The sequence below is a fragment of the Cariama cristata genome, unplaced genomic scaffold (assembly GCF_000690535.1).
Source record: "Cariama cristata isolate BGI_N322 unplaced genomic scaffold, ASM69053v1 scaffold6398, whole genome shotgun sequence".
In the NCBI taxonomy this organism is placed as follows: Eukaryota; Metazoa; Chordata; class Aves; order Cariamiformes; family Cariamidae; genus Cariama; species Cariama cristata.
This window is the reverse complement of record NW_009630606.1, coordinates 28492-44284: the sequence shown is the minus strand read 5'-3', so window position 1 is coordinate 44284 and position 15793 is coordinate 28492. Positions and strand designations below refer to the sequence as shown.

Below are 15793 nucleotides of genomic sequence, written 5' to 3'. Positions count from 1 at the left end.
TAAACACTAGTATAATCATTTACTGAAAGCAAAACCACATCACCCAAGTAAGTTTACTTTACTACATGAAGTCAAGGCATACCAATAGCCTAGGGTATGACTATGGTCAGAGAATTTACGCTAAATAGAATTAGGACCTTCAGAAGGAATCCAGTCCTCTCAGCCATAGCTTGCAGTCCACTTGTGTTTCTTAGAAGCCACTGCCAAAGCCATCCAAATTAGCTTCTGTAGCTGTCCCTCCTCTCCTGAGTTCTGAGCTGATCCCAAGCTACGCCTTCTTTTGTCTTCATAGCTGTGTCCTTTCCTTTTTACTGCCTTCACGTTCCCCTCTCCCTTTCAGTGGGGTTGCAGCCCAACAGATTTAGAAAGATCCCTCCATAGCAGGGTGCTGTCTGATTGCTCAAAAGCAAATTCTAAAATGCGTTCAGATCTATTGATGTAGCGTAAAACGGTTCAACTACATCATACCAAATTTACATTGTGGAAACTGGGGCTGAATCTGGCATGTTTGGGGTTTGGGTATCTGCCTGGTGTCATACTTTTCAATAGAAACAACAGGAAGCTTTTCAGGTTTTTGGAGTCTTTGGGTGTGTTTTTTAAGAAATGGAATTATGAAGGAGTTGTTGGACGCAGTTACTAGTTGGAGCAGAGCCGATATTTCTCAGATTTTATTCAAATATTGTCTTATTTTCCTTTTTAGTGTCTTATACATCTTACACACATGTATTTTAAATTTGTATAGTATGCACATTTAATGTGTTTTAATATATTACTAAATGACAATAGAAGTACATATGCAAGTGACTTACCATTACACTTTTTCTAAGCTCTCATTGATGATACCTCACTTCTGTTGCGTTAGGTGATCATCTGTGTAGACAGAGCTATGACAATGACAGATTTGTGATGCTAGTTCTGAAATGTGAAGGATACTGCTGCAAATGGGACTGAAATCAATTAGTCTACTAAATATTAGGTCTTATGCAGTCATCTGTCTCCATATTTAACAGAACAAACAGACCTCTTACTACTATTCTTACTTATCTTCCTAAGTGATTTTTAAACCCATTAAGGAATAATTCAACAGAATCCTCTTAGTGTAGTACAGCTGATAATAATTCTTTTATAATGACCAAAAGGGAAGGGATTGGTTGTATCACCTAGTGCTAATAGTGCTTTTTTTTTTCCCTATAAAATCGCACATGTGCTGAAGACTGAGGGAAGCCCTGACTGACTTCACTTTTTCCCAGAACAGCTATACTACAGGAGCATTAAACTCCACAGTGTTCTACCTGAAGAGACCTTCTAGATCTTGCCTTTTTTTTTTTATTATTGCTTGTTAGGTAATATCCTTGGTAACACGGGAAGAGGCAGTATTTTGTCAGTTCTATCAAGAATATACTATCCATTTCATGGCTTGGTTTAACATAGCTAGACATAGCCTCTGCTGACTTGAATTTTTTTAACATCTTTGCTGACTTGATAAAATAGGCATTCACCCCGTGTTCAAAGACCTTCAGACCAGTCTGGTACAAACAACTCCCTTTTATATTAATCTATTAGCTGTTAGTGTACAGCAGTAACTTGAATTGTGTGTACGTTGCATGCCATCTTAATCAGAGCTGATAATCACCTAATGCATCTATGTAGTTGTTCTTGAAATAAATTTGGAAGTAATATAAAACTTTCTGGAGGTATTGTCTTTTTGCAATGTTTTACTTTCAGTAAGTGATGAGTGGGCCTTCTCCTAGCTTAGTACAGGACTATTTGCCCGACTACCCAGTAAGCGCAGATTGCTAGATTAATCACTTGGGCAATATTTTTCATTCTAGTTTGTATAAAGCAGTATTTTTCTATTTACATGAAACAGAGCAAGGAAAATGATAAGGCTGGAAAAAAGTGGACAGATGGTCTTATATTTTTCTATTTTGTCAATATTAAAGTACCATATGTAGAAAATATGATTTCCTTTTGGTTTCAGAGATGTAGCTAGCATGTCCCCACAGAGTTTATAATTGCACTTACGCTAAGAATTTTAAATGGAGTTCGGCCCTTTGCCAAAACTGTGTTATAGTCTCAAATATCTGTTTCATTGATGAAGGAAAAATATTCTCTAAGTTTGCTTTTCGCGTCCCATCATGCAGTTCCTTACATTCTACCTGACATTTATTACTTAATCTATTGCATTTACATAGTTCAACATCAGTTATTACAGTTATTGGAACTAAGCAATGAAATTGTCCTTGAAGCAATACTGCTGAAATGGTAACGTATATATTTCTGAAGCAACTCTACAAGACTACAAACTCTATAAAAAAATATAATACCAGACAAGTGGTGGCATAAGACCTAAAAAGTGAGTCTGTGATTTGAAATAAGTGTCCGGGCTCTAATCTCTTGAAATTCCCCAACCTCTGCATTTATTATTACCTTGGTTTCCAACCAGCAGTTGTATGTCCTGAGGTTAAAGTGAAGCTTACCCTGACAGGTAAATAAAGAAGTGAGGATTTGAGTAGCCTCCTGGATGATTTATTACTCCTTGATGCTTATTACAACAAAAATGAAGCTTTGTTGAAACTCATTTCCTTTCCTACACTTAAGCTTGTCCTTTGCTTCTGATACCATGGATGTAAAGACCATAGGTGAAAATGAGCACATTAGTCTTTCTGTCAACACTGTGCGCGAGTCCTAAAGGAGCCTTCACTGTGTTCCTTGTGATTGCAATGAGAATTGTACTAGTACCTACTCCGGTACTAGAGTCAACGTTTGTACAGTCCACTTCAGTTTCTTCCTGACCTCTAGGCAGTCGTGCCCTTTTCCTGACCGTCTTTATGGACTGGCAAGTTTTGATGTTTGCAAACGGAGTACGCACAGATACTTATGTTTGCCTGAAGTAGGGTGTGTTCTTGGGTGCTTTTTGTGGTTTTTCTTCTTAACTATTTTCTTATGGGGGGCAGGGTATAAAATATTAATTAAAAGAAAAAAAGTTCAGTCGTGATGATCTCCTCAGGAACAGTATCCACAATTCAGGACATCTCATGAAAAATGTTATATACCATAAATGTGTTTGTTGTTTGGTTGGGGTTTTTTTGGTAGAAAATACCCAATTCTGTTAAATTTTGTTTGGCAGACTGATACTGAGGTAATTTTCAGTTTTCTTTGCCTTTTTTGATTTTCCTTATGATATGACTGTTGAACAAAAAATTCAAATCTGGTCTAGTTCTTGCTTATCCAGGCTGATTACATGAAAGTACATCACTTAATAGCAAATGTATTTCATGACACTTTTCTCTTTTGTAATAATTGTCACATTAATATGTATGAAATATTAGATAATGATTTTTTCTGTGCTCATCTTTAATTTTTACTGTCAACAGGACTCAGTAATTGTGGGTTTTAGCAGGTTTTAAAGTTCTAACATGGGTAAAATTTGTCACACCGAAAAGTTAGTTTGGAGTGTTATACTCCCCACCTCTGGAGATATTTCTCCTGTTGGACTTTCGTACCAATTATGCAAAAGGAATCTAATGAGATTGGGACATTCAGTATACACTGTAGTTTGTGTTGCAGTTTTTAAAAAGGTGAAATATTTCCACATACACAGAATAGACCATAATTATTATATTTCAAGACTTAAACCCCCACATTCTTGAACCAATTTTTTTTAAATTTCAGATACAACCCAGTTCACTACTATGTATAATACTGAATGAAAATTTAGATTATTTTCTTCTCTAAAAAATTAGTCCTTTTGTTGTTTGTTTGACTTTTTCTGTCTTGATTAGAACTTGAAATTAATGTGACTGACTTTATCCTTGTTATTGGTTCATGAGCATTTATTGTCCAATGTTGTAAGATAATGGATGTTAAAGAGCTACAGCTACTTAGGATGATGATAATGCTGGAATTGTGTTACTGAAGAGTACATAGTTATTTTGCATAAATAAGCCCTTCACCAAAAATACTGGCTGTGTTCAGTAGGTCATCGGACCATAAGATAATTCAAGGTCAAAGGGACTGTGTTTTCACGCCAACCTCCGGCTCAAAGCAGGGTCAGTTACAAAGACAGACCAGATTGTTGAAGGCTTTACCCAGTGAGCTCTTGAAAACTGGAAGAACCGAGAGTGCATAATCTTTCTGGGCAATCTGCTCCACTGTCTGAGTGCCTGCATCATGAAAAACTTTTTCCTTATGCTCAGCCTGAATCTCTCTTATTTCAACATGTCTTTCATCTATCTGCCATGCACCACTGAGAAGAGCCTGGCTCCATCTTAGAATCATACAATAGTTTGGTTGGAAGATCATGTAGTTCCAACCCCCCTGCCATGGGCAGGGACACCTCCCACCAGACCAGGTTGCTCAAAGCCCCATCCAGCCTGGCCTTCAACACTTCCAGGGAGGGGGCAGCCACAGCTTCTCTGGGCAACCTCTGCCAGTGCGCCTCACCACCCTCACCGGGAAGCATTTCTTCTAATGTCTGATCTAAATCCTCCCTCTTCCAGTTTAAAGCCATTGCCCCTTGTCCTGTCACTCCGTGCTCTTGTATAAAGTCCCTCCCCAGCTTTCTTGTAGGCACCTGTAGGTACTGGCAGGCTGCTCTAAGGTCTCCCCAGAGCCTTCTCTTCTCCAGGCTGAACAACCCCAACTCTCTCAGCCTATCTTCATAGGAGAGAAGAAATCATCATCTTGATGAATTCCCCATAGGTATGGGCAGGTGGCTGCTGGGTTCCCCTGCAGCTCTCTCTTCAGATTGAATAAGCCTAGCTCCCCTCAGCCTCCACTCGCTGGTTGTATGACTCCCAACAGGTTATTCCCTCCCAGGTGCAGAACTTAGTATTTATCCATATTGAATATTATGGTGTTCCTGTTGATCCATTCTTCCAGTCTCTCTAGGTCAATGACCTCCTTCATGTCATTGATAAAGGTGTTAAATAGGACGGATCCCAGGACAGAACCCTACAGTACCCGACTTGTTACTGGTCTCCAGGTTGAGTATGACCCATTGGCCACTGCCTTCTCAGCCTAACCATCCAACTATTTTTTTATCAACCTAGCTGTCCACTCACCCAGACTGTAACACCCTAACTTGATGTGGTGGGTTGGGCCAAGCACCCACACAGCCCCTTGCTCACACCCCTCACCCCTAGCAAGACAGGGATGAAAATAGGAAGACTGGGAGTGAGAAAACTCATGGGTCAAGGTAAAGACAGGAAAATCACTGGCAAATTACTGCTGTGGGCAAAGCACACTCTACTGGGGGAATTTAACTTTGTCGACCGTTAACACAAACGTTTAATTACTGATTTGAGTACTGGGAAACAAAACAGACAAATACTTAAACACTTAGGGACAACACCTTTCTTCCTCTTTCCCAGGCTCCAGATACCTCTCCTTCCCCATTCCTAGTCTCCACTCCCCTTGTTATCAACATCAATGCAGGTTGCACTCAGTCCCTTCAGTGAGGTGGTGGGTGATGCAGGAGGTTGAAGTAAGGTCATAGTGGTTTCTTTCTGCCATTCCTTCTTTCTCAGTCTTTTCTTCCACTGCCTCACCTGCCGAACTCATTTCCTCTGTTCCACTGTGGGTTATTCACAGGCCACAGTCCTTTTGGGGGTGTACTTGCTCTAGCATGGGCTTATGCATGGGGCCACAGTCCCTTCAGGGATGTAACCAACTGTGCCATGGGGCACCTTCTCTTGCTCCAGCCTTCGTGTTCTTCTGTCTTGGTCTTCTAAGAGGTGCCACAAACTCCTCCAACTCTCTCAGCTGTGTCCTGCAGTGGGTCCTTTGTGGAGCCAACTGGAACTGGCTGTGTCTGTCACAGTGCAACCCCTGACCTCCCTCCCACAGAAGTTACCCCTGCAACCATCCCCCGCTACCAAAACCTTCCTAATTATATCCAATACACTTGAATATGAAAATATTGTGGGAGGCAGTGTCAAAAGCCTTGGTAAAGTCCAGGTAGTTGCCCAACCGCTGTTCTTCCTTCGTCCGCAAAATTGATCATTTTATCCTAGAAGGCAATGGCATTGATCAGGCATGATAACCCTTGGTCAGTCTATGCTGAGTGTTCCCAGTCACCTTATTCTCACTGAGTTTTAGGTTTTGTATTTGTGTGTATTTCTACCCCTTTTTCTTTTTTTCTTTAATTTCGTTCTCAGTTTTAGGATGTGAGGCTGTTATCCTTTGTGTAATATCTTTGCTTTATTTTGATTGTTTTTTCTACCTCTCTCTATATATTTTTGAAATGGAGTATAATGCTTAGCTGAAACTTTTCAGATTTGTTGAACAGGTTCTGTAATATAGAATGAGAAAATACAAACCCTGAAAATATAATGTTTAAACTGATAAATACCAAAATGTATTCACAGCCTACTTTATATTTTTCAGCTCTACTTCAAGTTACAATTTCACTTAGCAAAGTTGAGCTCAGTGTGGGTGAATCCAAGTTCTTCACGTGCACAGGTATGTATTCATTTTACTTGTAGGTATGTAATTTTTGTGAGATTTTGAACCTTCTACCTAATTTGAAACCAAATTAATTGATTCACAATATTAGCTTAAATGGGCATATTTTTATATATTCCCATTGACTTGTGAGAATTTTGATAAATAGTAGATCTTCACTGACCTCATATTTTCAGTCAAGAAACTATTCATTTCAGACTCTGAATCACTCAGTCTGAGTTGTCTGTATCAGTATAGGTAGTTTGTATCTGTTACGAGGCTTCTTTAGTGAAAATATTTTCACTTGTCTAAACTGAGGAGTTAAGCTACTAGGCTAAGCTTTAGTATCCTCTCCAACCTAACGAGATGCCCAAAGAGTCTTTTCTGGTGAGACAGATATCAGTCGGGAGGAGAATAGTTTGCATTTACAGTTGCCTGATGTAGATCCTCCGATGTTGCTGAGTTGCTGTCTTCCATTGAGAATGACACATGGCCTGACTACACTGACAACACAACTGACTGATGACTTCAGCTATTGATCCAGTGACTGCTCAACAGCCTGTTTCTTTCCTTTAAGACTTTATACCTTTCTGTGTTTATTTTTTTCCCTTCTTGAATCCTTGAGCCTACTAGTTATCCTGTCTCAACAATCACATATCTGCCGACAGTTTTGCCTTGGTTGTCTTTCTACAAACTTTCTGACAATTCTCATAATTTAGCAGTTCTCTGACGTCCCAATGCACAATGTCTATGTATAAGCGTATGTGTTGCTTAATGTGCACCTGAACTTCTAATGTTGGATTGTTTTTTGGTTTTGTTTGTAGCCATTGGTGAGCCTGACAACATAGATTGGTACAATCCACAAGGAGAGAAGATTGTTTCTAGTCAAAGAGTGGTTGTTCAGAGAGAAGGTGTTCGATCACGTCTAACCATTTATAATGCAGATATAGAAGATGCTGGTATATATCGATGTCAAGCAATAGATGCTAAAGGACAAACGCAAGAAGCTACTGTTGTTTTGGAAATTTATCGTAAGTAAAATATTTTCAATTAACAAATGAAAGACTATGTTTTAAAAGCCACTGCTGTTGAGAAAGTAAAGCCTATCAAAATATCTTCCCAGGCTCTGAACCTTGTCTTCCAAATAATTGCATCTCCTGCAGTTTAGTTAATAGATACTATGACGAAGACTTAAATGAAATAAATAGCCACTTTGTAATTTTGTAGATCACTTTTCCTTTATATCTTAGAACGCCGTCTTATGAGGGTGCACTGTATGCTGCTCATGGCAAAGAGGAAACATGAGAAAAATTTACGCCGACCTAATTCTTGTTACAAATATGTCTACAACATATTAGAAATATGTGCATAAATAAAAGTGCAGGAAGTGCAATATATGTAATTTAAAAAATAGAGTTTAGACTGAATTAGTTATTTTTATGTCAGTCTTTTCCTATTCTTGGCCTTATAATGGAATTTTGCCATAAAGCATTGAAGCTTAATGTGATAAGCAACCAAAATCCATTTCAATTGCAAACAACTAACTGAGGAGTATATTTAAAAAGTAAATATATTCCATTCACTGAGAGGTTTTGTTGTTTGTTTTTTTTTTTCAATTTAGTTAAATAACTTTACATTGTACTATATTCTTTAGATCAATCAAAAATGCCTAAAAGCAATGCATCAAACAAGTACACAGTGAAGATGTAAGGCAAAGTCTTTGTATTTGAAAGGGTGGGACATATGCCAGCAGCCTTTCAGCTGAGTTATTCTCTAATTTCATTGGAGAATAGTTTTTTAATATTCATTAAAAAAAATGTTTGTTGAATGGACTGAGCACTAAGGAATTACAATGAGACAGAAAATACAGAGTAGAATCATAAAGCACTGCTTCTGAAAGGTACAGATCACTCAGATAACAAAAGACATATGTTTTTTAAAAAAAATCTATTGATAAAACAGCCATTAAAATGGTGATAGCAGTTGCAAGTGATTACATGATGGCTTGAAAGCTGGCAGTTCAAAGGATTTGTGGAATTAATTTGTATGCTTAAAACTGCCAGTCACTCCATTAGCAGACTGCTGAGCAAGGTTGAAATCTTTTGAAGTGTTTGCATGTGGTAATTTTAATAATCTGAGGTTAGATAAACCCAAATACCTACACAAGAAATGTGAAGGTTTGTGGGAACTGACATAAAAAAGTTTCATTATTCATATTTTTGATGTATTGTAAAGAAAAAGCAGGATACACTGTACTCCTAGGGTCTGGTTCAGTGCTCAGTGATGTCGGTGAGAGCTTTTCTTCTGACTTAGAGATGGTCGAATACTTCAGACATTTCACACAAACACTTTGTAATTTGTACATGAGAGATGCCTATAACAAAAGTGTGGTCCCTCTGCTGTGGGAACTGTGTGGATTATTTGAGCCTGTGCTCATGTCAATACAAAAAGGTGGAGGTGGAGTTGCATCTCTTGACTGATGCTCTCCAAAGTGTCCTCTGAAATATAATTGGCAGTCTTTGATCCTAGACAACATAGGTTGGTTTGTTTTTTCTGTGTGCAATTCTTCCAGAATTGTCGGGCAATTGATTTCTGCGTTAGATCTTGTATGAGATCATGGATTAATGGCATCTTGGACTTCTAACACTAAGTTCTAATAATACTGAACTTACTCAATCCACTAATAAAATTAAATATCAAGTTTGGTTATTTGGTGTTTGAAAAATGAAAAGCCTCATCAGGCCTAAAAAAATCTTGCTATTTCCTCAAAAATATGCTGGAAATTTTTATGACTTAATATTATTAAGGTTTTCCATCCAGTTTCCCACTGGCTTTTAGGATTTTATGTTTTACTCATCTGATGTTCTTCAGTCAATGAGGCTGAAGTTCCACCTTTTTAATAAGACTTTTCAAAATAATTTTAGTGGGTTTGATGGAAGTTTTGATGGAATAAAAACATGAGGTTTTAATTCAATAATAAGATCATGAGGAATAAAACACAAGATTAAAGAGACTATTAATCTGAATATATAAACCTCTAAAAAAATAGAATTTCAAAACTGGGCTCTGGAACATTGAAAACAATGAAAAATACATTTATAAAACATGCTCAGATTATGAAAATCTTTGTTTTATTTATATAATGCAACATGATTGTAAAATCATGTCTACAGACAGAGTGGAAATCGTGTGCCCAGGACCATTTGAGTCTTATCTAGGAAAATCGTATTATGGAAATAATTTTGTATTATCACAATGAGAAGGCTTAATAGTCATCTTTATCTGATTTGGTGTCACATATAGTTTTAATGCTAAGTGAACTGGAGGACACTTATTATATTCTGTTTTCTTACTTTTCAGAAAAGCTCACTTTCCGAGACGTAATATCTCCGCAAGAGTTCAGGCAGGGAGAAGACGCAGAAGTTGTTTGCCGTGTTACTAGTTCACCTGCTCCCATTGTCAGCTGGTTGTATCGGAATGAGGAAGTCACAACTATTGCTGACAGTTAGTATTTTGGTAACTCTTTAAGTTATACATTCTAATCAATATTAAAATATTATTTTAAAAAAGGCTTATCACATTATAGTGGAGGATTTTGATTAACCCGTCAGCTTAAGTAGAATTTAACCAGGTTCTGTGATCTATGGAGAATCCATACGCAGTGGTTTCCTTCATGTATCTTTTTTCCCAACCAGGAATTTTGTCTGGATGTACCATGAGGCTCCAAATGCCCAAAAGGTTGCTGGGAGCTCCTTTGCAGGAACTCTTCCTGGGCTGCTGTGTATGAAGGAGTTGAACACATTTTTAAAACATACACGGCTAAACCTCACTGTGCACGCAAAGCTATGACACTGACCAAACACTGTATTGGCTTTGGTACACTGACACAGTAGCTCAGAGAATTCCAGGTGGATAGGCTATTTGCATTCTTGTGAGAGTTTACTTGTATGAGTGCAAGTTACTCGTTGAATTACAAGCAACGGGGGGATATAGGTGATCTGCTTAGGCTAGATTCCCTAACATCTAGACTGATAAAGTTAGGTGAAGATGAATCTCACCTTCCCCCATGCAAATTCTAAGCCTGTAAGAGACAATTAATTAGGCATATAGAATTTGTTTGATTTACCCCCTCAAAAACTGTGAACCATTTTTTCAGTGCTGTGTCAATAGTTGTCTTTGCCTTTATGGAAAACAGGACTTTCCACATTTTCTGGAAATGGAACTAACATTGTTGATGAACCAGCTTATCCACCTTCTCATGGTCTTTATCTTTGCATGTACTAAAACTCCAGGTTGTAGTGCTTAAAATTCTTGTTCTTTAGAAATTAAATATTATTTTTGTTTCAAAATCAAAATGAAAATTAGAAGTTATATTTGGTCTCTTATGAAATCACGTAAACAAATATGGAGCAGTTGCTGGGGAAAAAAAAAAGCTTGTTTGATATTTCTGGACTCAGTCTTAGACTCCTCTCCATTAAGAGAGAAAGTTTTGATTAAACCTCTTTTTAATTTAGTACATCCTATCCCTTCTGTCATCTAGACACAGAGACTAAGAAAAAAATAGCAAGATGCTACCCTTAGAAAAAGTGCGTTGAAATTTTGATAAATATAATTAAACAGTGAATGTGGGTGAGACCTAGAAGATTTTAAAAAATAAGAACTCTGAAAACAAAACAAGATTTGGCAATTTAGCAAAAAGTCTTTTTCAAGGATGCAGCTCAGAGCTTGAAAAAATAAAACTGCTTCAAAGATCTCTCTCAAAATTTTTTATTATTGCCATTTTATTTGTTTTTCTAATCAATCTGGCTGCTGTAGGATTAGCAAAGGAAATAAAGCAACAGTTCCTTTCTTTTTTAAAATCATACATTTTGAAAATTCTGAGTTTTTCAATTTCAAGGCATAAACTTGTCTTTTTAACCATTTTCTTTCACAGTGCTTACAATGTGAAAAGGTACAATGATAGAAACCAGTTTTAACTGAAATAGAATACTTTCCTTATGTTCTGATCTAGAGTAGTATCCAAATAAGATTGCAGTCATGCTTGGGAGGAAGCAATGTTTTAAATCATGTAAAAACAGGACACTGTGAACTTTGTGAATTTTGGCTATGTCTATATGAATTTATAAGCAGGTGGAAAAAGACTATATCCAAAGTCTTATGTTTATTTCATAAGGCATGAAAAAAATTTCTTAAAAAGACTCAGTTTCATACTACATTTCCAGCTTCAAAATCTCCAATGAAGGATCAGTACTTGTAACCTATTTGCATAATTTAAAATTAAATAATATCGAATTTGTCTGTCATATTTTTAATGGTACCTATTAAAAAATGAAGTAACCAATTATTCTAGTTGGGGTTAAGTTCATAGCAAGCTAAAATACTGAATAACTTCATATCCAAACTGAATTGTATATTGCAGATTATTTGGGGGATATGAGAAAGCAGCACCTATTTTAAGCATTCTAGCACTGGCATAATAGGAAGACATAAGATAATGTAATTACTTTAATTTCATTGCTTTTCTGTTATATTCTTGACCATTCTTCTTTTGTATATGTTACAACTAGTAGGATTTTTGCAGCACAGACTTTTTGACTCTTTCAGTTTTGCAGATTCTTGACAGTTACTAGTATCTATATTTGTATGTTCCATTTGAACAGAAGACTGATTTCTTCTCCCGAAAGGCCTGTGCACAAAGAGAAGATTTAAAGATTTTTCCTGTATAGTAGGCCTAGCTGAAACAGCTGTAGGTGAAATAGCCTCTCGCTATTCTGAATTAGTTTCTGTATGTTCCCAAAATTTTATCTGCTCCGTTGCTTGATCATCCTAGGATTTATATTCTCTCTTGAGTTCTGCAAAGATGTAAGTTAAGAAATTGTGGGAGTGGCTGTCTATCATTCTTTGATAAAAGGAAAAAACAAATGCAACAAACCTAGGTAAACAATGACCTCCAAAAGTCGTTCTGGTCTTATGTTGCTTAAGATTTAATAGGGCAATATATAAAGCATAATTTTCTGGGAATGTTCTAAGGTTTTCTCTATTGTTATCAAGAGCTGAATTGTCATGACTCATAATTCTATTGTATAGGAATCAGGGACATTTTACTACCTACAAAAGTGAATAGGATTGTTTTCATTTGGTCAGATCTTATCTGGACTCGTAAGTGACTTGTTCTGTTTTCGCACAATTCTGGGGCTTCAAAGGACCTTAAATACAACTCATTCTACATTGCTTAAAGCAAATATAGAAATTTTATGTACGGACATTTGTATGTTAGTTTGTGGTTGGAGTTGACCTTAGAAGAAGGTTAGCTGCCCCTGTTAATACAAATACACTGCATATATATTACCCACTGTCTGTATAAATATGCATGTTTTATTCTGTCATTGCTCAAATCATTAAGGTATGTCAGAATTCCACTACCGGATTAGCAGTTTTCTATAGACATAGCATAGATGTGGTATGTAACTATAATGCATGTAGAAAATTGTATCTTATATACAACTAGATAGAAAATATTGAGGACTAGTGCATCCTTCACGTATCCTGTTTGCTTTGATATATTTTATTGTTTTATATTCTCAATTACGTAATTTTAGTAGGATTTTTTCCCCTGCATAGCTATTTTTAGTATGTAAGATGATTCTTTTCAAGACCACAATTTGTATATGATAAAAGCTTGTGGAAAACTGTTAGAATTTACTTTTTGAACATCCATCCAGTTACAGTTCTAGGGAACTGCATGTTATCATATGATTGATGTGGTTCATAAAAAAAATTTCTCTCTTATTCTGAAAGACTAGATAAGACAGACTTTAAATGAGCCGGACTAACCCTCTAAATCATACTGGGTAGGCTGTGGCAATCCCATTCTGCTGCTTCCTCAGTGTAGCGTAGTCTCTGAGAGCTAAGTTTCCCACTTCAAGTTTACACAGTTCTAATTAGAGTAGTGGAAAAAATGGTGCCATTGCTCACAGACCTAATATAAACCATTTAAATACATTTGCATAAACTGATGTGCAAAGGTGAGCATTAGCTTTAAGGTGGTTAACGTCTTTACGTTTGGTCTAGAAGAAGTTACAGTCCCTCCTGTAAAGAATCACTGGTTTGGTTGTATGAGGGACATTTTTGATAGGAGTCTTGGTCATCAACTTTAGCCAAAAGTTTTCTTTTTTTTTTTTTCTTCAACATGTCTTTAGTTATGTCCTAGTCTACAATGAAGAGCTGTGCCTAACCTTTTTGTTAAACATTATGGTTCATAGCTTGGTACATACCCTAGAACACATTAAAATTTGCAAACCACAAGCCAAAAAACTCCTCAAGCTCTGATTATGAGGCACTGAAAAGACACAGGCAATCCCTTTTGCCGTCCATACTACTTAACAGCTGATTTGACTGAAGGGGAAGGTGACATGACTCTTCTTCTAAATGAGACATTTGAAGTTGAGCGAGTTGAGTCTAGAAAATAGAGTGATGAGCTGGGGGAGTGTAGTGCCCAGGTGCACATCCACCAACTTTAATCTGTTTAGACTGGGACACAATTTTTATTAGGATATCCATGGGACAGTGAACTTTATCTGTGTGCGCGCCGTCTCTATGAATCATGTTATATTACTAGTTTATTCCACTGCTCTGACCCTCTTGAGTGTTCCATATTACACCTGGGTCCATCAAGATCTAACCCTCTGCCTGTCAAGACTTCAGTGCATTTGTTGACCCAGCTGGTCTATGCACAATTGATTTGAGAATTGTATAATTTTATACCTACTGGCATTTTTACAGCAACATGAACTATTCACTCACAAGCCTACCAAAGGATAAAAGATGGAGCGCCACGATTTCTAAAGAAAGTCATGCATTCAATTCAACATTCCTTTTTTTCAGTTTCCTTATAATACAGTGTGTGTTAATTTTGTCTGTATGTAGACAGTGTTAGTGGCAGAAAAAGACCCAAAATGTTTTTCTTCTGTTATACCTAGTTTACTCATAATATCTCCTGCTGTATCCATTATTCTTCAATGGAAGTTTAAAAGATTTCCAGCCAACATCTACAGGTTTTCTTTCCTGTTACTAAATGAACCTTCATTTTTTCAGTGTTTTAAAGAAATAAAGGTGGTCTCCAGTCCCTCTTGTTCATCCCACACATTAAATAGTTAACAGGAAAAAAAAAAAAAGATTACCAATGCTTAAAGAGGGGCTAGATCTCACCTTTTCAAAACATTTTGAAGCACAGCTCTGGGAAGTGTGTAGGGACAGGAGAGAAAAAGATGATGTGATTTGTATGTGGTAGTGTGTGAAATGGCATTAATGTTCAAGCATGACTTTAATAAACTAGACATAATTAGCATAAATGTGTTGAGGGCATTGATGTCCTGTAAACCTCTATCAGGTGAAGCATAATTACATTTTCTTTTTTTTATTTCTCTCTTCATTTTCGGATAGAGTTCTTGGTAATGAAACAGAGCTCACATGGCACAAAAATCTGTTCTATTTGTAAATACGTGTGCACATATGTTCTATGAGTAGACTCTTAGCTGTGTAACTACATAAAATCTTTTCTACCAAGTGTTTTATATCATTGTTTTTGGAGTATCAGTGTTGTGTTGTAGGAAATCTAGCATGCTTTAAAAATCTAGCAGAATCAAAAAGGAAAGCAAAGTGAAAAATGACACTTGGTTGCTAGTTAAGACAGAGCTACTAAATCTCATCCTCCTCCAATACTGAAAGGTTGACACTGGTTCAAAGGGAACAAGAAAGACAGCTGAATAACAAGTACACAGGTTCTTCAAAAACCACTTACAGTGAACTGCAGGAAGTAATTCTCCTCAACAGAGTCCATTAATACTGACTAGTTACGGTGGGTTGACCTTGGCCAGCTTCCAGGCACCCACCCAGCCACTCTCTCACTTACCCTCCTCAATGAGTGTGGTGGGTTGACCCTGGCTGGATGCCAGGTGCTCGCCAAAGCCACTCTAACACTCCCCCTCCTCAGCTGGACAGGGGAGGGAAAATACAATGGAGGCTCGTGGGTTGGGATATGGACAGGGAGAGATCAACCAGCAATTACCATCATGGGCAAAACAGACTCGACTTGGGGAAAAGTTAATTTAATTTATTACCAAGCAAATCAGAGTAGGATAATGAGAAATACAAACCAAATCTTTAAAAAACACCTTTCCTCCACCCCTCCCTTTTTCTTGGGCTTAACTTGACTCCTGATTTTCTCTCCCTCCTCCCCACCAGCGGTGCAGGAGGACAAGGAATGGGGGTTGGGGTCAGTCCATCACCTGCTGTCTCTGCCGCTCCTTCCTCCTCAGGGGAGGGCTCCTCACCCTCTGCCCCCGGT

The 15793-nt window shown here is 37.4% G+C and overlaps 1 protein-coding gene across 1 annotated transcript in view; it reads left to right on the top strand.

Annotated features, from left to right (window-relative positions):
• Nucleotides 1-6359: 6359 nt before the first annotated feature.
• The window catches only part of LOC104165855 (neural cell adhesion molecule 2-like), a gene marked incomplete at its 3' end in the record, with an annotated part of 29783 nt that continues 20349 nt past the window's right edge, over nt 6360-15793 (top strand). Inside the window, exons 1-3 of the mRNA XM_009705612.1 lie at nt 6360-6465; nt 7272-7478; nt 9808-9951. Coding sequence (XP_009703914.1) covers nt 6360-6465; nt 7272-7478; nt 9808-9951 — 457 coding nt within the window. The remainder of the gene's footprint in view (nt 6466-7271; nt 7479-9807; nt 9952-15793) is intronic.